Consider the following 23888-nt stretch of genomic DNA (forward strand, 5'->3'; position numbering starts at 1 on the left):
TCAGTCTTTCGCTGAAGGAGCTCTCCAGAGCTTTTATCTCCTCCTGCAGAGGATGGGAGTCATTAGTCCTCAGAGATGACAGCTTGGCTGTCGTCCTCATTTCTCCCACCACCTGCACAGAGTCCAGAGAGCATCCCACGACAGAGCTGGCCTTCTTGATCAGCTTGTCCAGTCTCTTCCTATCTGCAGCCGAGACGCTGCTGCCCCAGCAGACCACTCCATAAAAGATGGCTGATGCCACCACAGTGTCAAAGAAGGTCTTCAGGAGCGCCCCCTGCACTCCAAAAGACCTGAGCCGCCTCAGCAGGTAGAGTCTGCTTTGGCCTTTCCTGTATATTCTTTGTATATTATATTCAAAGAATAACTCGAAAGCCTCAGTAGAAGCTTTGAATATTAAAAAATGACACTGGGCACAGCTCTGTGTGTGTGAGTGTGAGTGTGTGTGTGTGTGTGTGAATGAATTCATTGAGTGTCTGTTAATTGATTGGTTGCTCACAGAATCAAACAGCAGACGTCTGATTCACGTTCTCAGTGGTGATGTCACAGCACGCTCCGTCCAATCAGATTGCTGATTTCAACCACAAAAAGTGTCTGCACTCTGTACGAGCAGGTCACACAGGCAGAGACTCTTTGTCATCATCATCATCATCATCATCATCATCACTCAGGCTGTCTGATGGGGTAAGACCTGATTTTCTGAACAATCTCTGGCTTCATCAGTCGATCAGAGAAACTTTGATGTTTCATTAATTTCTCAAGTTCAGTTTATTTTAACAGAAAATTTCATTCAGAACATTTCTCACATTTGATTTCATTATAATCTCTTTGAGTTTTGGAAATTGTGTTTTTCTGTATTATTTATAGACCCGATAATCAGTCAGTTTCTTCAGGAATCGTTCTGACTGGTCATAATTTATAACTATAACAAGAAAATAAATGTTTTTCACAGGAGAAAAAAAAATCTGAAAATAATCTAAAATCAGCCTCAAAGGACAAAAGACAGTTTGAAATGTCAAAATATTGTTTCATAAAACTGAGAAGATTTGTTCAAAAACATTCATAACTATCTGTAAAATAACTAATGTATGCTGTAAAGCCCTGTGAGGCAAATTGTGATTTGTGATATTGGGCTTTATAAATAAAATTGATTGATTGATTGATAATTGATAATACTTTCTGCCGTCACTTATTCTAAGATTTTAGTGTTTTATGAGCTGATTTTTTCAGATTTGGATGTGTTTTTTAGTTTTTGTTTGTGCTTGTCATCAGCGGTGAGACTGCGAGGTGTTGTCCTGTCAGGGTGTGGCTTCACTCATCTCACTCTGGAAGTTTCTGTTGCTGTTACAGTTTATTAGTTGTGCAACTGAACAAATTTGCTGATTAACTCACTCAGATCAATATCATGTTGATGTTTGATGATTTTGTTCCTTAAAATGTGATAAAATCTGTTTTTTAGCATCTCAGTAATAAAATAAAAAGTTTCTGGTTTTAAACATCTCTCTGATTTTAGTGTCATTTCTGATAGCTCTTCTCTCAGATTTCGACCCTGATATTTTAAATATTTCCTGTTTGATCGTTTAAAAAGCAGCATGAGACCAAACTGAACCGTCGGACTCAGAATTCATTTCATCTGGAGTCTGTCTTCAAATGTTTTTTACGGTGTAGATTTGAATCATTTGAATTTGAAATCTGAGTTACAGAAAAGTCAAACTGACAAACAGCAAGGAGCCCAACATGAGGGCTGCGACCCCACAGAGGTCATGAGACGATTTACACAATGTGAATGCAGGAAAAACATTTATGCTGCATAAGGTTAGATTTAATCTTTTATCGGCTTTGAAATGAACAATCAGAATCAGCCAACATGCTTTTTCTTATTTAGCACAATGACTGAATATCACAGACACTTGTTTCATGTCTCCATCAGCTGGTGGGCCGTCGTGATGAGAGCATGTATGTATAATATGATGTTAATTCACTACAGAAGAGACTTGATGATCACTAAGGTTAGGTGGAGGAAAAGTGGATATATTGATATCAGTTATTGGTTATATAAGTTGTTATATATCAGCATATTGAATATCAGCAAAAAGATCCAATATCCTGCATCCCTGCAACTTTCTCGTCTTGTTATTTCTGAGTAAGTTTCAGGCATCTTAGAAACAGCTGACGTCACTTCCTGGTGCATCTGATTATAATTTATACTTTTTATAAATATTCTGTAATTGACATATTTAACACTTTGAACAAAGGTGCTGCTGAGCAGAACCAAACGCTCCGAAATGTGTTTCGATCCCACGTCATTATGAGCCAGTAATTCCTGTATGACCACATATTTTGGAAGGCTGTGATCATGTGACCAATGTGCTGATGGTACAGGAAGGAAGTGGTCACAAGTGGTCCAGTTCGGAGGTTTGCTGGTGGACTTTCCCAGGATTTTCCAGGACACTGGAACTGTGTGAATTTGTCAATATATTGTTTTTACATTGTTTTAAACACTGGGCTTCTGAATGATCCCAGAAAACACCAGGACGAGTCAGTATGATTCTAAATGACACTTTTACTTCAAATATAAATGTGTATTCATCACTTCTTATGTAATGTTAGCCTAAAAAACTCAAGATGGACTAAATGTTTGCTGAGAAACACAGTTTGTTACCTTTTCAAATCTGGGATGTGTCACGTGGAGGCAGGAGGCAGAGAGCAGCTGCTTTGATGGGATGTCCTCTGGAAATACTCTGTTCTAAACTCAGCTGAAGAGCCAGGTAACAGTCTCTAAAGAAACAGACAGGAGCTTTAAACGTTTTCTACTGGTTCTTCAGTTTAGTTCAGTGACCTAACTGTGGAAAGAACAGGTTGAGAACCTCTTCAACACTGGTTCCCAACCCGAGGGTCCCGACCCCCACTAGGGGTGCTAATGCTTCACAAGTAGGGATGCACCATCGTGGATTTTTGCAGATAGGCTGATATATAACAACTTATCTGACCAATAACTGATATCAATATGTCCACATTTTTCCCACCTTTCCCTAAATGAGTCTGTCTGTAAGGAGATGTTTTAATGGTGGATTATTTTCACAACAGTGACAAATAATTCTGAGGCTGAAGACAAACACTGTCATTACCTGTCAGGTGAGGGAGACGTGATGCTGCTCTGCAGGACGCTCAATTTGTGTGGTTGTCTGAAGGAACGTTAAAGAGGCAGCAGCTCGACTCAGTTGTCGGGAAAAACACACACTATTAATTGGAAATTGATGCTATGGACCAACTTTAAAGATTAAAATATGAAATTATTAATATAAACAGAAAAAAAGGGCACTTATGTAGTCAGAGGGCAAAACAACAGGTGCTTGAGCGCCACCTGGAGTCTGTCTGTGCACGCGTCTGATTATTTGTCCAGTTTATCAGTTATCTGTACATTTATTGCTCTGCAATGAATTTAATATGAAGTATCTACAGTATGTTGTGACCTCCAGGTTGGGAACTGATCACTGACTGGATCATAACTCTCACAGTGTAAACAAACAGAGGTTGATATGATACAATGCAGATGTTTGTGATGTTTATGTGAGCTCTGTGTTTATCTGAGAGAGAATGTTGAATCGATGACAGCACTTGGTTGTCACGGTGATGTGTGGGGAACATAATCAGAGTCCTGTATCGATGGTAAAATGGGAGACGATGATTTTTCACGCTGGTTTGATGAACAGTCGAGATCTTTGTGGAGGTTCAGCAGCTGACTGCCTCGTGCTCATCTCTCCTCTGTTTGTTCCTCTCAGACTCGGTGAAGGAGAAATGTCTCAGCGTCAACATCAGGAGGTAACTTCTTCTGCTACTCCTTCCTTTTTCTTAATGTCCCTCTCCTTTTTGTTCTCCTGCTTCTTTTTCTTCTTCTCTTCCTTTGTTGTCTTCTCATACACAGCTCAAAAACTGAAGGGAACCCTTAATGGTCACAGTGTAACAGGAAGTCAGTTAAACTTCAGGGATCAATCAAGTGATTGTGAATCAGTTTCAGCTGCTTTGGTGCAAATCAAAGTGACAACAGGTGCAATGGAGAGGCAAAAGAAAGACAACCCCCAACAAGGGAATGCTAAATGGACCTGCATTTGTATAGCGCCTTTCTAGTCATCTAGTGACCACTCAAAGCGCTTTTGACACTACGAGTCACATTCACCCATTCACACACACACATTCATACACTGGTGGCCGAGGCTACCATACAAGGTGCCACCTGCTGCTCAGTTTTAACACACTCACACACCGATGGAACAGCCATCAGGAGCAATCTGCTCCTTTGTGTGAGGAGGAACAGGAGGAGCACTGCCAGAGCCCTACAACATGACCTCCAGCAGGCTACTGGCGTGCATGTTTCTGACTACACTGTCTGAAGGGGAGGGTCACACAGACCTCCATGTCAGAGCCAACAGTACCCTGACTGCTGTCAGGTACCAGGATGAAACCCTCAGAGTGACTGTCAGACCTTACGCTGGTGCAGCGGGCCCTGGGTTCCTCCTGGTGCAGAGGGCCCTGGGTTCCTCCTGGTGCAGAGGGCCCTGGGTTCCTCCTGGTGCAGCGGGCCCTGGGTTCCTCCTGGTGCAGGACAATGCCCAGCCTCATGTGTCCAGAGTGTGTAGGCAGTTCCTGGATGATGAAGGCACTGATGCCATTGACTGGTCCTTTCGTTCCCCTGACCTACAGTAAATCCAACTGAGCATCTATGGGACGTTATGTATCAGTGCATGTGACGCCGCCAAGTACCACCGCAGACTGTCCAGGAGCTCACTGATGCCCTGATCCAGGTCTGAGATGATTGATAATTTTGGTTCTCAGTCATTTGGTTCTCAACAAATTATACAATGTACATCAGTAAATATTTTACACTTCAATCATTCATTCATCAATGTATGTGTCACTTAAGTGTTCCCTTCATATTTTTGAGCAGTGTAGTATTGCGGTAACGTTACCGTGTTTTCAGATCAGATGTAGTAATGTTACCGTGATTCAGACCAGATGCAGTAACGTTACCGTGTTTCAGACCAGATGCAGTAACGGTACCGTGATTCAGACCAGATGCAGTAACGTTACCGTGATTCAGACCAGATGCAGTAACGTTACCATGTTTCGGACCAGATGCAGGAACGTTACCGTGATTCAGACCAGATGCAGTAACGTTACCATGATTCAGACCAGATGCAGTAACGTTACCGTGTTTCAGACCAGATGCAGTAATGTTACCGTGATTCAGACCAGATGCAGTAACGTTACCGTGATTCAGACCAGATGCAGTAACGTTACCGTGTTTCAGACCAGATGCAGTAACGTTACCGTGATTCAGACCAGATGCAGTAACGTTACCGTGATTCAGACCAGATGCAGTAACGTTACCGTGATTCAGACCAGATGCAGTAACGTTACCATGATTCAGACCAGATGCAGTAACGTTACCGTGTTTCAGACCAGATGCAGTAACGTTACCATGATTCAGACCAGATGCAGTAACGTTACCGTGATTCAGACCAGACGCAGTAACGTTACCGTGATTCAGACCAGATGCAGGAACGTTACCGTGATTCAGACCAGACGCAGTAACGTTACCATGATTCAGACCAGACGCAGTAACGTTACCGTGTTTCAGACCAGATGCAGTAACGTTACCATGATTCAGACCAGACGCAGTAACGTTACCGTGATTCAGACCAGATGCAGGAACGTTACCGTGATTCAGACCAGATGCAGTAACGTTACCATGATTCAGACCAGACGCAGTAACGTTACCGTGTTTCAGACCAGATGCAGTAACGTTACCGTGATTCAGACCAGATGCAGGAACGTTACCGTGATTCAGACCAGATGCAGTAACGTTACCATGTTTCAGACCAGATGCAGTAACGTTACCATGTTTCAGACTGGAAGCATTAACGTTACCGTGATTCAGACCAGATGCAGTGACGTTACCATGTTTCGGACCGGAAGCAGTAACGTTACTGTGTTTCACACCGGATGCAGTAACGTTACCGTGATTCAGACCAGATGCAGGAATGTTACCGTGATTCAGACCAGATGCCGTGACGTTACCGTGTTTCAGACCAGACGCAGTAACGTTACCATGTTTCAGACCAGATGCAGTAACGTTACCATGTTTCAGACTGGAAGCATTAACGTTACCGTGATTCAGACCAGATGCAGTGACGTTACCATGTTTCGGACCGGAAGCAGTAACGTTACTGTGTTTCACACCGGATGCAGTAACGTTACCGTGATTCAGACCAGATGCAGGAATGTTACCGTGATTCAGACCAGATGCCGTGACGTTACCGTGTTTCAGACCGGATGCAGTAATGTTACTGTGATTCAGACCAGATGCAGTAACGTTACCGTGATTCAGACCGGATGCAGTAATGTTACTGTGATTCAGACCAGATGCAGGAACGTTACCGTGATTCAGACCAGATGCAGTAATGTTACTGTGTTTCAGACCAGATGCAGTAGCGTTACCGTGATTCAGACCAGATGCAGTAACGTTACCGTGTTTCACACCGGATGCAGTAACGTTACCGTGTTTCACACCGGATGCAGTAACGTTACCGTGATTCAGACCAGATGCAGTAATGTTACTGTGTTTCAGACGAGCGCCGTGCTCAGGGTCTCCAGCCTTCCTCTGGTTCGCTCGGCACTGCAGTCGATGACCTTTGTGTACTCAGAGGTCAAAGGTCGTTACCCTCTTCTGCGTCTGATGGGAGGAGTTGCTGAGGTTGGAATCCGCAGTGTCTCCCAAGTCGCCATGACACAAGCCACGCCCCTCCTGCAGAGTCTGGAGCCACAGAGTACGTGATACTGCAAATACTACTGATACTACTGCTGATACTGCTGAGTATTACTGACTGACTCCTGCAGAGTATATGTAGATAAATACTGTTAATACTGCTGCAGCCTGAAGTCTGTGGAAGTGAATACTGCTGCTGATAATACTGTGTTTGATACTATAAATACTACTGCTGATACTGATACTGTGAGTACTTCTGTCTCTGTCTGTCTCTCTGTGTCTGTCTCTGTCTCTGTGTCTGTGTCTGTCTCTGTCTCTGTGTCTGTCTCTGTCTCTGTGTCTGTGTCTGTCTCTGTCTCTGTGTCTGTCTCTGTCTCTGTCTCTGTGTCTGTCTCTGTCTCTGTCTCTGTGTCTGTCTCTGTCTCTGTGTCTGTGTCTGTCTCTGTCTCCGTCTCTGTGTCTGTCTCTCTGTGTCTGTCTGTCTCTGTGTCTGTCTGTCTCTGTGTCTGTCTCTGTCTCTGACTCTGTGTCTGTCTCTGTCTCTGTGTCTGTGTCTGTCTCTGTCTCCGTCTCTGTGTCTGTCTCTGCAGTTGAAGTTGCCAACAGTATGGCTCTGGTTGGTCTCGACCGTCTGGAGAAAAACTTCCCCATCCTGAACCAATCAACGGACGAGGTTTGTTCTCATCATCATCATCATCATCATCATCATCTCTAATATCACAGATCAGACCTGGAGCCAGTTATTGATCAAAAGGAAATTAATGACAAATAATTGAATAAGCAATAATTTAATCATCAATAATTCCCCTCTTTTCTATCTGCGAGTCTGTTTGTCGTCCACAGACGAGACATTTGTCCCTCTGTTATAGTAACCTATAAACTAAATGATTGATTGACAGATTAATCAATAATGATCAGAGTGAATATGCATGTTGCTTCGGGGTCAGAGTGAGCAGGTGTGCAGAGCGTCCCCGTTGACCAGGTGTTGTCCCCTGGTCGTCAGGTGATGGGACACCTGAAGGACGCCCTCTTCCTGACGCTGGACGACGTGCAGCTGTGGATGGTGGACGGGATGGACGGAGCTCTGGATCAGCTGGAGCGTCTGTCCGACGCCGCTCTGGCGGCCATGCGGCAGCTGCAGGACACTCAGGTGGGCCGAGCCGCCACGTTGGGACTGGACGACGTCCTGAGTCGTCTGGAGGACGCCACTGCCTACTACCTGCCCCTCCCCCCCACGCTGCGTGAGTACAGGGGCATTCTGGGTAACTGTGGGTGAGGATTTGGTTGCAGCCGTCTGACTGAGCTCAGAGATGTCTCACATGACGTCCACCAGTCTGTCCTCCACCAGTCTGTCCTCCACCAGTCTGTCCTCCAATCTGTCCATCAGTCTGTCCTCCATCAGTCTGTCCTCCATCAGTATGTCCCCCATCAGTCTGTCCTCCATCAGTCTGTCCCCCATCAGTCTGTCCTCCATCAGTCTGTCCTCCATCAGTCTGTCCTCCATCAGTATGTCCCCCATCAGTCTGTCCTCCATCAGTCTGTCCTCCACTCTGTCCTCCATCAGTCTGTCCTCCACTCTGTCATTCATCAGTCTGTCCTCCACTCTGTCCTCCATCAGTCTGTCCTCCACCAGTCTGTCCTCCATCAGTCTGTCCTCCAGTCTGCTCTGCAGCAGTAAACCTGATTTAAAAAGTCTCAGACTGACATCAGACGTGATCATTTAACCCTTTATGGGCATCACTTATTTATGAAGGCGGGTTGGGGCCATGTTAAATAAAAAAATCTTAGATTTCAAGAACGAAGTCGTAAATCTGTGAGAATAAAATTGAAATATTACGAGATTAAACTCATAATTTGAGGGGAAAAAAGTCACAGATTGAAACTGGAAAGTTGGTAACGTGGTGTAAAAAGTGAGGCGGTGTAGATCAGTGTGGATGAATGAAAAATGAAAACAATAAAGAGTTTATTTTGGGTTACACATTAGGTGACACTGTAGATGTGATGATGTCACATGAAGTCCTTGGTAACACGTTATGTTACTGAAGCTCTGCTCTTCAGCTCCAGAATCTTCTCTACGTTTTATTTCACAGAGAATCTGAGAAACGCTTCAGATGGGTGAAACGTCTCTGCTGTTTGTCTGTCAGGTCGGGAGTGGGAGATGAGGGTGCAGGAGTACGAGGATGAAGATGAAGACGCAGACGAGCCCAGCCTGTGGACGAGGGTGCGCAGCCTCCTGCTGAACCTCAGCCTGCAGCTTTATCACCGCATGATGAAGGTCAGAGAGCAGCTGCAGAGAGCCGTCAGGGCCATGGGAGACGCTGCAGACAAGGTATGAATAATGTTCATGAACTTTATTTATACAGCACATTTTGAACACAGTCACAAAGCGCCTGACAAAACTGAATGAAAGAAAAAGCAGATAAAAAAAGATAACAGAGTAAAACATGATAATAAAAAAGGTGAGTCTGCAGCTCTGATCTCCTCAGACACGTCACTCCATAGTCGAGGAGCTGTGACTGCAGGAGCTGTCAAACCTGTGCTTTAATCCAGACGTCGAAACAACAAGAACAGATTCATCTGAGGACCTCAGGCTGTGAGAGGGAACACAGGGCAATAAAAGATGTGTTATAAAACTTGGAGCGAGGCCTCAGGGCTTCGCAAGTCATCAATAAAATCTTACAGTCATTTCTAAAAGCAGCAGGTCACCAGTGTAGGGAAGGATCGCCATGACGTGTCATGTTTTCTAGTCCGAGTCAAGACTCTGGCAGCAGAGTTGTAGATGAGCTGGAGGCAGGAGAGGGATTTCTCACTGGTGCCAGAGGAACTACAGCAATCTATTCGACTGGTTATGAATGCATGAATCAGTTTCCGTGTGTGTGTTAAAGGAATGATCTGATCCTGGAGATGTGTCTGAGGTGGTGGAAGGTGGACTGAATTATTGAATTTACATATTTGTCCAAACTGACGGTTTGTTTAGAAATGACAGCGAGGTTCCTGCAGTGTGGAGTCACAGAGTCGGACAGAGAACTGAGACCGTTATGTGATATGTGAATGTTCACACCAGCCTGTGATGAGGTGACAGTAAAATACAGAGTTTCAAACACGTTCAGACATATTTGTAGTTGTATGGTGTGTGTATGGTTGAGGTGGTTGGTGGGCGGCCCTGGAGCAGAACATGCTGTGATATTATATATGTCATCTGGTCTGGGAACGCCTCGGGTCCCTCAGGAGGAGCTGGAGAGCGTCGCTGGGGAGAAGCACGCCTGGAGTACTTTGCTGCCCCCGAGCCCTGGCTTTGGATAAGCAGATAATGATGGATGGTTTGAGACAACACGAGGGAACATGAACAGACAGAATTAAAAACTCAAAGTCTCTGAGTTCACTCATTCATCAGATTCACTCCATCCTGATGTTTCAGGCAGCTGCTTTGCAGATAACCTCCTCATCAGAGGTGATAATGATCAGCTGCTTGTTTATTTTGGGAAAACCAATTTGGGAACTGGTCCATCAGCAGAGTGCTTATATGTTCATTATCTTAATAAAGTGTTCATACAAAGCTGACACATTAAATCAAGATTGAAATGTTAAACAAAGAAGTACAACAGAAACATTTTCTGAGTAAACTTGCAGCTCAAATGGAAGTTTTAGATCAAGGACAGTGATTTAAAGACGTCTCTGATTTTAAAGTTAATTTGAGAGCTATGAGGTCAGACTCCATATTTTTTGACAAACCTCTAAATCAGATGTTTATTAAAGCAGCACATCAACATTTAATTTCCCCTCTGAATATTTCCCTCGTCACGTCTGGCCTCAGACATGTGTCTCCTCTCAGCAGCTCAGTGCAGCTTCAGCAAACTGAGATGATTATCAGCGTCGCTGTGACGCAGCTGTTTAAACTGAATCTTTCTGTCCTTTAAATCACCATGATAGAAATCTGAAAACAAACAAGTGTGTGTGTGGCGGTGGCAGCGGCTACGTGACCAGACACATGAGCGTCTTTCCGTCCTGAACACACAGATCTCATTCACTGTAATCGGATGCAGTCCGACTGATTTCACACTGAAGCTCAGAAATAAATAAGAGTTTGTTTTTATAACAGGACTCTCAGGAAATGACATAAAACTGCATGAATACACAAAAATATTAAACTCAAGCAGCAGCTGAAAAAAATCAGTCTGTCACTGCTGTCTGACAGAAACCTTACATTTACATGATCTGTTTTTATTTTCATATAAAGTGATGTATCTGATAGGAAAGGCAGCTTTATTTATACATTACATTTCATACAGCTGTGCTTTACTGAGCGATAGAATATAAAACATAAGGAAACAGATTTACAATAAAAGAGTGAAGATATAAAAGGTTAAATTAATGACTAAATGATTTACAGTTTTAAAAAAATCACCATTAAAATTAGCAAACATGCAGAACAAGAGGTGCAAAGATAAAAAGATTATTTATAATGACTTAAAATGGAGTTTATAAATAAGTTAGCGCTCATTACAGGGTGGAGGAGGCAGAGTACGGAAGGAACGTTTTTAGCTTTGAGTCGAGGCTGTCTGACGTCATCTGGGATGTTGTTACAGGTCTGTGCTGCTTTACGATGTTTTGTTTGAAATCTTGGGACGGTCAGTCAGCTGGACGCAGATGTCCTCAGATGTCCTCTGATGTCCACAGATGTCCTCAGATGTCCTCTGATGTCCACAGATGTCTTCAGGGTTCCAGAGGGTTCAAATGTCAAAAGTATGTCAGAGATATAGAACGTATTTGAGCGCTGAGCCACAGAGTGATTCCTACACAAGCAGCAGGATTTTGAAATCAGTTCTCTGAGTGACAGCTAGTCAGTGTAATGTTGGGTTCACACTTTATGATATCAGCCCGATAACAGCCCGACAGAGTGTTGTACACTGTCCACTCAGATCGTGAACGACTGTTGTACGATATCCTCTATTGTCTTATCTCCTGTAGTGTGTCACAGTAGACGACAACCGACGCCACGTCTGAGACGCCTCACAATGTCCCTACAGAAAGTCTAGCGTGTTTGATTTTTGTCTTCCATGACTTCTCCCGTCACAGCCGTCACTTTGACCAATAGGAACACAGAGCGATCTGCTGCCGTGGAAACTGTAGGACAACAACAGCCCAGCCTTTTAGATATTTCCTGTAGGGACGTTAGCACACAGAGTGAAAAGGAAACAGCAGAGGCACTTTATCAACCCGCTGAGTACTGCCATTAGCATCAAGCTAGCAAAGAATGTTCTTTCTTCATAATGGAGGATATAAAGGAATCAAACTCACAGATAGTGTCTGGGCCTTTACTCAGCACAGCTGCAGAGGCTACCAGCTGCATCTCAAACACACCACATTAGAAACAGGCCCTCATTTATTATTCTGTTTTTAATTTCAATCCTGTTAAATTTAATGCATCACACCGTCATTTCAAACTCAACACTTCCTGTATCCGTTTCAAATTAAAAGCCCCTTATCATTTCAGCTGAGATAATCCCTTCATTTTCATAAGGGTTTTATTGTGAAACATTTGCAAGAACTTCCTGTAGAGGATTCAGTGACTGTCATGGTGGTACTTCAAATGTAGCTCCGCCCATCTGGTGACACTATTTACATTACTATAGTAACAGTTCAGCTGGAACATGAACAGACACAGTGACTAAAATAATAGTAATAATAATAACAATAATATGACGAGAATAATCCGATGACATCACACATGTCGTGAAAAACGACCAAGGATGATTGGTCATGGACCATCCTGTAGTCTGTCATGTCTGTCGGCCAAGTCACGACACAATTTTATGACTCTGCAATCACCTGATCTGACATAGAGAGACTGTCAGAACGGACAAAAATATTGTGTAGTCTGCATCCGACATAAGGATTTTAGAACGGGAGTAATGTGGTCATATTTCCAAGTTTTTGTCAGGACCCTCGCAGCAGCATTCTGAATAATACGAAGTTGCAGATCATCTTATTTTGAAGGGCCTATAAACAGAGCACTGCAGTAATCTGACTGGATATAAAAGCATGTTTGAGCTTTTCAAGGTCTCACTTTGACATTATTCCTCTGACCCTAGCAGTGTGTTTAAATGGTAGCAGGCAGATGATGTTATGGATTTGGTGTGGCTGTGGAAATTTGGTCCAAGATGACACCAAGGTCTGGTGTGTGACTCTTAAGTCCAGCTCAGACCAAAGACTCACGACGAGACAAAACCGTTTTAGAACGTTGCAGAGAAAAGTAGCAGCCATGTGAACCTGGTGAAAGCAACAGTATTTGTCATCTGCATATTTATGGTAAGCTACATTATTATTCTGTGTGATTTGGCCCAATGGAAGCATATGGAGATTAAACAAGAGGGGTCCCAAAATGGAACCCTGTGGGACCCCACATGTCACGGCCATCTGCTCTGACATATAGTTACCAATCGAGAGAAAGAACTTCCTGTCATGGAGATGTGACCTGAGACAGTCCGACCCAGGTTTCTGGTCTCCATAACAGGACGGTCTTCTCTCTCTAAAACAGCACTTAAATCCATCAGCACTGAAACAGAGACTCTGAGTCTGTGTTCAGGTGAATGTCAGTTATTACCTCTCTGAGTGCAGCCTCAGTAACGGGGCCGAACACCTGACTCAGAGTTATCAAAGCAACTGTTCAGCTTGGCATCAGCACTGCTCTTCTTCAGGAGAGGCTGCAGTTTCATTTGGAGAGGAGCCAGACTGGACGGAGACATAAACTTTATAAAATCAGCAGAGCGGCCTCTCCGCCCAGTTAAAGAGGCACACAGGAAGATAAGGAGCTCCATCCCTGATAACAGCTTCCTCTGCAGAGATCTGACTCTGTGTACGTGCTGCACCAGGCGTCTGAGTCTGAACACACTCACTGTGCCGCTGTGTTTATTTACCCTCTGTCATCATGAGCTACTGTAACACACTCACTTGTTTTATGTTCATCTGTTTCGACCAGTGGTGGAAGAAATATTCAGATCCTTTACTGGAGTAAAAGCACTCAAGCCGGTCTGATACTCAGTGTTTGCTTAATCATTTCATTATTGCTGTTTTGACGTAAATTGTTCTGTATTTTTCTGACGCTGTCGTCATCGTGGGCCTTCTGACTACGATGGCTGATGTGAAAATGTCTCTATCTAGAGCCAGTGTTTGGTTTGTCCATTCTGGGCTACTGTAGAAACATGGTGGTGCAACATGGTGACCTCTGTAGACGAGGACCTGCTCTCTGTGCAGATATAAACAGCTCATTCTAAGATGACAAAAATGCAACGAGTCTCATTTTCATCTGATTAGACACTAAAGAAAACAGACGGATTATATTATTCCCTCCTGAATCTGACACACTGGAGCTTTGACAGACTCAAACATGTTTAAATCATGATCACATCTTATGATAACATTATTTATAATAACATTTATCATCATAGTTAAAAACTGCGAGCTGCTGACTGAGCTTCACAATAATGAGACTGTGTGTGTGTGTGTGTGTGTGTGTGTGTGTGTGTGTGTTGGCAGCCGTCCTGGTAGTGTCCTCTCGTGTTGTTCTGGCTGTTGCTCAGAGGTCACGACCTTCTGTCCCAGTCTGACCCAGATACCTGATGAGACCCTGCAGAGTCTCTGTTCACTCAACGCAGCCAGCAGGAACCAGATTCCTCTCTTCACTGGTTTCACTGGTTTCATCACGTTTCTCTGTTTGGTTGATCAATGTTGTTTCTTCTGTCTGTGAACCTTCATCATCATCATCATCACCATCGTTATTAAATTATCTTCTGGTGGTTTAAATCTCGAGACGACTCGTCAGATTGTCTCAAAATGTCCGGAGCGTGTTTATAATTCTGAAAAATTAACCAGGGGTTAAACCCAGCGCTCCCAGTTTAACTCTGAGAGAAACCAGTCCTCCTTGAAAGTAGACTGAGTGTTACTGACTGAGTGTTATTATGGGCCCCACAGTGCGGAAGATCCAGGTAATTTCATACTGCAGAAACAGAGCTTTTTGGCTTCACTGAGTCACTTTGATAGGAATGAACGGGGGCCACCTTCAACACTGGATCCAGGTCATGGTTTTGCTACTACAAAAATTGACTTCAAAGTCCAGGGGCCCTTCCTGGGGACCTGGGTCTATGGGGACCCTTGTACATGTACTCACTTTTGGAGCCAGCCTCAAGTGGCCATTTGAGGAACTGCAGTTTTTGGCACTTCAGCGTTGGCTTCACTTTTAAGGCCTGGAAGTTAACACTTGGTATTTGCAAATGTAGATGACTAAAATCTCTAGATTATTTATAATGCCAGGACACATAGATAACCTGAGACATAATAAAATTAACTGTACATGCAATTAAAAAGTAGCTAATTCAACAGAAAAGAAAAATGCAAGGATAACTGTTCGCCTTCAATAAAAACCATCACAAACAAAATAAATACAGTTCATACGTACATATGACCTGGACAATAAAAACATTTCTCATTTTAATGAGTTAAAACCAACAAGTATCGTAAAGGTTTGTGCTTTTAATTCAAGTGTGGATTTCCTCTTTTTAAGGTTTTACTTGGTGCTGAAAGTTGATTCATTCAGTTGATCTACAGAAAATTCATCATACATATGAAACAGAATATTTTTAGGGTCAAACATTTAATTTCCTGCATTCTGGTTCATTTTTATGCATCAGTTTGTTTGCACCAGTTTATGTAAATAATTTTATAATAATAATAATAGTAATTTATAATAATAATAATCATGATGTTTTTCTGTAACTGAGGAGCCGTGCCGACCATCAGAGTTTGATTTGTTGGTTGTGTTTGTGTCTGAGCTCGTCACAGGTTCAGACTCTGATGCTCAGTTATTTCTCAATTTATTTTCACTGCTGGTCCTGAGAGTACGACCCGTTGTGACTGTCCCTGAATCAGCCCCCCTGCTGTCGCTGTCGTTGTTGCTGTCTCTGTCCTCGTGGCGTGACTCTGGCGGCCATCCTCACGTGTCTCAGTCCGCAGCTCTGAGCTGGTCTCAGTCCAGACCTCTTGTTCTCTGGTGTGCTGGGAAACTGTTGAAGCTGCCAGCTGGACTCTGAGAAGCTTTCAAGTCCTGTTTGGATCAGACGTCCATCAGAACAACAGAACGTTTACTACAGACGCTGGATAGACAGACAGAACTGACCTCTGACCTCTGACTGAGGTCACAGAGAAAGAAGAGCTGAAGGTGACGGTTCTCTTAGTGAGCTGTTCAGTTATCAGCTTCATCACGTCGTGTTTCTGTCATTTCTCTGTCATGTTCTTGTTTTAGTGCAGGGCATTTTTTAATTGTGTTCCCATCACGTTTCCAGAAAGTTTACGTCATGTTTCTGTCATGTTCCCCTTTTGTTCCCATCATGTATCTGTCATGTTCCCGTTGTGTTATCATCTTGTCCCCGGCTTGTTCCTGCTATGTCTCTGTCATGTTCCCATAATATTTCGGTTGCATCCCCCTCTTGTTCCCATCATGTATCGGTCATGTTCCCCTTTTGTTCCCATCAGGCTTCAGTCAATGCCTTGTTTCCTGTGGTTCCTTCACAATAAGAGCTTGTGTTGGTCCACTTGAAGTGTTTTATTGTGACGCAGCAGCAGGAGGAAGTGTTGTGTTAGCATTAGCAGTGTTAGCAGCAGGTTCATGAGTGAGTTGATGTGATGAAGGTAATTAAGTTCTTGTGTTTGGTTTTTTGGGAGAAAAAAATGTTTTTACAGGATGTTGAGAAAATCTGGAGCCAGAAGAGTCCTGATCGAATTATTAAGATAAAAACAATGAGATTCAACAATAATCTGGGAACTGACAGTTTCTTGTGTTTCACATGTGGTGATGTCATGATTTTCTGAGTGGATCAGGTTTTGTTGTGGGGCTTCAGAGGACCTCGGGGGTCTTCAGGGGCCTCACTCTGGTGCTGGTTGCTGTGTCAGCTGCTGACCTCCTCTGTTCCCTGCAGGTGGGCCTGGGTGGAGTCCTGGATCTGGTTGGTGAGCTGCTGCAGTACCTGCAGCGCCTTCTGGTGGCGCTGGTGTACCGGGCAGAGGGTCTGCGGGAGCTGACAGTGGGCGGAGTCAAACATCAGGCCGTCATGTTAGCTGAGCTGCGTCCCGTGCGTCAGATCAAAGAACTGCCGGCTCAGGTCCAGCAGCTGCTCAGAGACCTGCAGGAACTCTCCAAGCTCCTCCTGCAGCTGGTGATCAACGCCACGCCGCTCTACACCATGGTGAGGCTCACGGGACGGACTCACCGTCTGAGACACACACACACATTTCTTGGTCTAGCTAAGCGACCAGTTTCCTGTTTCCAGTCACAGTGTGTGGACGATAAAATAATCTGAACTCGTGTGTTTCAGCTGCAGCAGCCGACGGCTCAGGAGGTGGAGGACTTCCTGAACCAGGAGGACTTCTCAGCTGAGTCTTCGGCTCGTCGCAGCTCTGCTAACAGCCTCTTCCTAAAAGCTATGGATGGACGTCCTCGCCGCCGCCGCAGTCTCTACTCCCGTGCTGCCCGGAGCCCCTCCGGCCCCCGGAGCCCAGACCCCACAAACACCCCCCGCCGCCGCTCCAGCACGAAGGACCTTCCAACCATAGAGGTAGACAGCCTGCAGCTCCCTTCCGAGGTCACTGCGCACCGCCGTCCATCCGCCACGGAGATGCTTCTCGCTCCGCTCAAACAGTTCGTCTCCCAGAGCCAGAAGGCGTTCGAGTACTTGAGCCCCAACACCCCCGAGAACGGCACCAGTGCCACCAATGGCACCGACGACGTGGAAACAGACGACTCTTAAACACCATGCTGACATCTCTGATCCAGTCACCACTGCCGGTCCCACCCCCCGACCAATCACAGAATCCCGTCTCATACCCCAACGATGACACATTTCTGCCTCAGCTGATGCTGGTTTGTTCGTACACGTTCAGCAACAGAGCGATCGGAAAGTTAGTTTAGATCTCTGAAAAACGAGTCGATTCATAAATCAGGAGGTTTTATTTTATTGTAACAGAAACAGGAAAGATTTAACGACGCCTCGTCAGCTGTGGTTTGACTTTTAGTTTTCATCAAGAATTTATATATAAATTTAGATTTCAGTCGACTTTATTATTATTATTACTATTATTATTATTATTATTATTATTATCATTATTAGCATATTTTAAATGTACAGTTTATAAAAAATGTTTATTCCATAAAATATTTACTTTAAAACTCTGAAAACAAATTAGTGACAAGATGCGCTGACGTGGTTTTTCCAGTGCTTTCAGTCACATCTCATGACCTTCATCATCATTGAGTCTCACATACATCTGCTGAGGTCCACGAGACGTGACTGAAAGCTCTGGAAATAAATTGCTGTTTGACAAAGATTATTCAAGCTCAACATGTTATTATGAAAGGCTGCTTCTCTCCTCTGGGCCACCGTACTGAGACAAAGCATGCCGGCTCAGTTTACTGTGATGAAGAGTTGTTTTTGTTGTTGTTTAGAGATGTGATGAAGGTTTTGACAGAATAGTGAAAGGTGACAGAATGGTCCTTAATTATATTTGATCCGACCTGAATCTGATGGATATCTGAAATATTTTTCAGGACTGAAGTTGAACTGAATTTAAATAAATTAAGTGTCTGTAACTGACTTTTAGTTCACGTCAGAAATATAAGCTCTTACATTTTCAATAAATATAAATTCAGTCTGTCTGATTGCTTATCTAAGAAGCAGCTGTTTGTGTCACCATGTTTCCCTCCATATAAACACTAACGTGTCTCTGTCTGTATCAACATGTAATCTGACGTGTTTAAATAAAGCTTTGAGCTCTGCAGCTTCACTTTGTTTGTTGCAGAATTAAAAAAAAACTCAAGTTTCTTTGTTCAGCTTTTATTTAAAAACAAAAAAAAGCACCATGAGTCATTTTCAACATCTGAAGTTTCACATCTGACCTTCGCTTGTTCTCTTTCCATCACATCAACATGTGTAAATATTTATTTACACAAGCAGTGTTCGGTGAACATCACCACGCTCAGAAAGTGAAATAATGATAATAAACTGAAACACTGTGAACCAGAAATCATTTCCACACAGACACGGGGGTTTCTGTAAACATGGTTTTTCCCTCCTCCAAATTAAACAACACAACTGAAGCTCTGTCAAGAGCCATGGTGCCTTTTGGGATTCAAGATGGCTGCCACCATGTTGTCCTGAGAAGTTTGGGCCTGAGACAATCCAACTAAAATCTACACAATCCTCTGTAATATCTTCAAAAGACCTCGTCACAGGGCTAACAACAATATATTTCATCTTCCTGTGACGGTATCTTAAATCAGAGACGCTGGATTTTTAACTGTTGGCTCAGTCGAAACACCAACACTGACTCCGGCCTTCAGATCCTGAGGACTTCATCACGGCTGCACAGGTACGTGTTCTCCTACAACAACATAAAGTCTTCTACCAGGAGCTTTGAAGCCAATTATTGTGGTGGCAAAACAGTGTAATTTCACCACTGAGGGATGCTTTGCAGCCCAAAAAGACTGCTACCATTGACTGACATGGTGAAAGAGATGTCAATAACTCAGTAGAGACTTTTTTTTAAGCATCACAACCGTCATAAAATGACCTGATTGACTGTCCGGATTTGATCCATTTTAGGCTGCACTAAAAAAAAAAAGTTTCTAAAAACCTTCAGCGTGGACGGAGTTTTACTAAAGGCTCGTTTTCAGTGACCTAAAACGCAGTTTGTTGGACAAAAAAACAAAACACATAAAAAAAGCTTTGTCAACAAAAAACACCCGTGACCGTGTAGATGAGGTCGAAATCATGACTCCAACAAACAAACAAACAAGAATCAATAAATAAACATTTAAACAGATTTTTATCAAGAAATATGTCAAGTTAAACACAGTATAAGTTTCCAGTGAAACCAGTAAAGTTTACTGGAAACATGTCTCATATCCAGTTAGCGCCCTCTAGAGGCTGCAGGGTTCATCACAGCCACAGTAGCATTATAATGTGAAGGGTTCATCCTCTGAGGAGCAGGATGAGGATTTGTTTGCTAACATGCTAACAGTAACAATGCTAACATGCTAAAGTGCAGCAGCTACAATGTTAACCCTGTTCATCATGTATGTTTAGCGTGTTAGTGCTTTAGCTAACATTAGTTCTGTAGCAGTAAACCTAAAGTACAGGTGAGGCTGATGTGAAGGTGATTAAACACTAATATGATGACCTGATGATGGCGCTGGATGAAAGGTAAGGATCATTACATGAACACAAATGATGAATCACATGTCATCACAATCAGTCCACTAATAGCTGTTTAGATGTTTCGGCGGTTGCCATGGTGCCAGCTTGGCTAAAAGTCTCCATACACGTTTTTCTGTCGAGTCAGCTCGGGCCATCTCACGTCGCTCTGAAACAAAACATTTCTACGACCTTCTTTGACCAACTTCACGTCAACGCGTTCTTCCAACCTGCCTCTGTCCATCACCTCTCTGACCTTTGACCTTCCCTCATGAAGACAGGAAGTGTTCACTGTGATGTCACCGTGGGTTCTTCCATTCTCGTCTACTCGGCTCGTTTCTTTGCAAACACAGCGGACACACTCCGGACAATCCCTCGGACACCGGCCAAGCTCTTCCTCAGCGCTCGGTTCTCTCTGACGAGGTCGACCAGCTGGTGGAACACCAGCAGGACGCCATGGTACGTCTCTGCGGCTGACACCTCGAAGAAGGCGCAGTGTTGAGACAGAGCGAGCAGCCTTCCCTCCTCACCGGAGACACTGCGATGATTGCTAAGGTCTCGTTTGTTCCCCACAATGACGACAGGGGCGGACGATAGCTTCCTGCTGCGACGGATCTGCTGCAGCTGCAGACGGACCACGTCGAAGCTGCGACGGTCGCAGATACTGTAGACCAGGATGATCCCGTCGGCCCACTGCAGCTGTTTGTCACTGACGGACGGACTCGTCTCACCGTCCTGACGACCAAACAATAAATGTATCGTCAATTATGATTCAAATAAACATTTATTTTCATGGAAAGATTATAAAGCGCTTTAGTGAGGAGAGAATATTTGAGCTGCAGTTCCTCTGACGGCCACCAGATGCTGCTGTGATCAAACTGTATTGATGTGAATGAGAAAATCTCAAACTTCTCTCCACAAATACAAACGCAGTTTTTACACAACGCGTTAAGCTCTCAGCAGATTCACTTAGCAGAGACTTTCAAAATAAATGTCTCATGAATTAGAATTTAAAGCTCGTATAACCTCTGTGTGTGTGAGTGTTTCTACTTGTACGTGCTACATTGTGAGGACTATGACATGTAATAACAGAGTGAGGACATTTTGGCTGTTCCTCACTTCTTCAAAAGCCTGATTGATGGTTAAGACTTGGTTTTAGGGTTCTTGTAACAGTTAGGTTCAGGGCAGGGAGAGCATTATGTTAATGAAGGTCCTCAAAGATAAAAGTACAAGAATGTGTGTGTGTGTGTGTGTGTGTCCATCTGTTACCTGTGTGTACAGAGAGTCCAAGATGTTAAAGCAGACCTCCTGACCGTCGATCCGCTCGACTCGACTGTACACAGACTCTGAAAACAGATCAAAACATCAGATCAGCTGATTATATATTGATCACAATAACAATAATAATAATAATAATAATAATAATAATAACAAATACAGTCACTCTGAGGATTGATGTGGGTTCTTACCAATTTCTCCATACTCTCCGATAAATCTCCGGGTCAGAAATCTGACGGTGAGAGCTGCAGACAGACAGACGGACACATCATTAATATAAAGGCAGGAAACGCAGAATCAGTCTCAGGTTCGCATGATGATGATGATGATGATGATGCACAATTTATTTTGATAAAATGTTAAAACTTGTTTTGTCCTCAGTGTATAGGCTACACATTCTTAAACTGGAGAACATTAAGATTCAGTGTAGCCTACAAACATGGTAAATGAAACTTAAAATGTTAAAAGAAATGTTATTAATTTTAACAGGTTTTGTCAAAGCCTCAGAGACACTGGAGAGAGAACTTGTTTCCCACCCCTGATCTACGCTGTGTGCAGTCAGTGGATTATATATTTGCACGGACACTGAAAACCTGTGGCGAGAGCACTTTGTCCTCCACACAGAAAATTAATCAGAAATCAATAAAGAATCGTATCAATCAGCTGAATTGATAATGGCACTGTTATCAATAAAATCTTATGAATTACCATCCCTACTCTTCTGTTCTGAGGTTCAGTTCTCCAGTTGATTTTATATTTGATATAAATGTTTTTTTTCTGGGTTTCAAAAAGTTTCTACAAATTAATAACTGATAAAATCATTTAAACAACAAAATGAAAAATGCTGCTGCCTGATTTCAAATTAATTTATGAATCAACTGATCGCTTTAGATCGAGATTTATTGACTATAGACCACACTTTTTAAAAAGCACCTAGTTTACATTTTGTCCTTCAGTTTATCTGTCTATAATAATAATATAAATTTAAACATGGAGATGTTACGGAGTATCTGGCAGGTTCTTCTTCCTCTTCTCAACAATGTTATTTCACATTCAAACAGGACATCATATCTACCATCGGGTCAGTACATTAATTACAAAACTTTTTAATCTTCCCGTCAGCTCCACGTTAAAATCCAGCCGACAGAAATTCTAAAACAATTAAACTAAAAACAAACAATCATCTGAAACAAATAAAAAGCCTCAAAATAAAACCAGACAGTAAAAAGAGAAACAAATATCAAATTAAACATTTTCGGTATAAATTGAACCTGAAAACTGGACAGAAACTGAGTTTGGTCATTTCTGTGTTTGGAGGTAAAGTTTTCTCACCAGACTTTCCGACGCTGTGAGCTCCCAGCAGCAGGATGTTTGCCTCCACTCTCTGCTGGTTCCCCTCCATCGCCTCCACCCGACCTTTCACTTCCACCACCATCTTCGCTCAACACGGTCTGGACTACAAGCTCTGACAGGTCCCACAGCAGGTCTCCTCGCTCAGGCTCAGGTCTCCTGGTTCAGGTTTAGGTCCTGGTCTCGCTGACAGGTCTTTATATAGACCCTGGGGGCGGGGCCTCAGAGCAGACTGCAGTCAGTGATTAGTCAGTGTTGAGTCATTAGTGTTAATGAGAAACTGGACTGAGATCACAGAGTGTGTGTGTGTGTGTGTTTGTGTGTGTTGTTTTCACCCACACTGTTGTCCTCACAGGTTTAACTATTTATTTCCCAGTGTACATTCAGCAGACTACACGAGCTGTACATATAATATATCCTGTGTGCTACATGTTGACAGATTTAAGTTACATCAGAGGAAACAAATTGAGTTCATTTAAATCTGATCGTCTCCTGTTGGTCTGAAACTGAACATTAAATTTCTGTTAACTGCCGACTCGTTCACCGTCATCATCATCACTGTCTGCAAACATCTGTTATGGCCAAAAACCTGTTTTGTGAGGTCACACTGACCTTTGACCTTCAACCACAAAATTCTTCTCAGTTTATTTTCCAGTCCACACCAAGCCCAGTTCTAGGCAGGCACATATGAGGGGGCAGTCATAAATGTGAAGGGGGCATCATGCTCCAGCACATTTTTGCCATGGGTAGAGCTGACAAATAAAGGTCACTCACTCACTCACTCGCAGGATGTGGGGACGCTGTGTGAGTGCCCTATAGAGGGTGTCAAAGCACTGTGGTCTCAAATGTGCTCACCGCTTGTTTTGTTGTTGAAAACAGTGTTTTCTACATGGAATTGGGTTGTTGTTAGCTGTGTGTCCAACCCCCAACCTAAAGAAATGGATTGCACTCTGTCAGACCTCTACCCTAAGACCTGTCCAACTTGGGTGTCCCACCTGAAGACTAAGCTCCTGCTGGTATAGCTCTTAGGGTCACTGAGACACACAAACCCCCTGACCACAATAAAGTGGCAATCCCTCAGGGAGGAAAACTGAAAAATAAAATAAACAAAAAATAAAATAAAAATTAAGAAAAAATTAAATAAAAATATCCGTCATCCAGGCACAACCAACATCTTAACATTTATCTTACTGGATGGCCATTAGGCATCTAGGCATATGAAATAAATTTGAACCTAATAATTACAATAACCTCAC

The 23888-nt window shown here is 43.3% G+C and overlaps 2 protein-coding genes across 2 annotated transcripts; one reads left to right on the forward strand and one right to left on the reverse strand.

Annotated features, from left to right (window-relative positions):
- Nucleotides 1–537: 537 nt before the first annotated feature.
- On the forward strand, nucleotides 538–18647 carry plin6 (perilipin 6). The gene is given in 9 exon segments (XM_049584399.1): nucleotides 538–588; nucleotides 590–681; nucleotides 3780–3819; nucleotides 6626–6824; nucleotides 7354–7436; nucleotides 7767–8004; nucleotides 8908–9092; nucleotides 16735–17001; nucleotides 17131–18647. Coding segments are annotated over 9 exon segments (1587 nt in total). The 3' UTR covers nucleotides 17563–18647.
- zgc:171704 (Ras-related and estrogen-regulated growth inhibitor-like protein) lies at nucleotides 18630–22936 on the reverse strand. The gene is made up of 4 exons (XM_049584400.1): nucleotides 22615–22936; nucleotides 21474–21527; nucleotides 21274–21350; nucleotides 18630–20739 (listed from the first exon to the last, which is right to left on the reverse strand). Exons 1-4 carry the CDS (start codon nucleotides 22715–22717, stop codon nucleotides 20329–20331), a joined length of 645 nt encoding a protein of 214 aa, XP_049440357.1. The 5' UTR covers nucleotides 22718–22936; the 3' UTR covers nucleotides 18630–20328.
- Nucleotides 22937–23888: the final 952 nt, after the last annotated feature.

This window comes from Epinephelus fuscoguttatus, linkage group LG8 (genome assembly GCF_011397635.1).
Source record: "Epinephelus fuscoguttatus linkage group LG8, E.fuscoguttatus.final_Chr_v1".
NCBI lineage: Eukaryota > Metazoa > Chordata > Actinopteri > Perciformes > Serranidae > Epinephelus > Epinephelus fuscoguttatus.

What these genes read in the sequence shown, in the direction of transcription:
- zgc:171704 (XM_049584400.1), bottom strand. Translation starts at nt 22,717, where the DNA reads ATGGTGGTGGAAGTGAAAGGTCGGGTGGAGGCGATGGAGGGGAACCAG. An exon ending in CGGAGAGTATGGAGAAATTG is followed by an intron (nt 21,351 to 21,473) that starts GTAAGAACCCAC and finishes ATCTGTTTTCAG; the next exon opens with AGTCTGTGTACAGTCGAGTC. An exon ending in TGGACTCTCTGTACACACAG is followed by an intron (nt 20,740 to 21,273) that starts GTAACAGATGGA and finishes TTTGGTCGTCAG; the next exon opens with GACGGTGAGACGAGTCCGTC.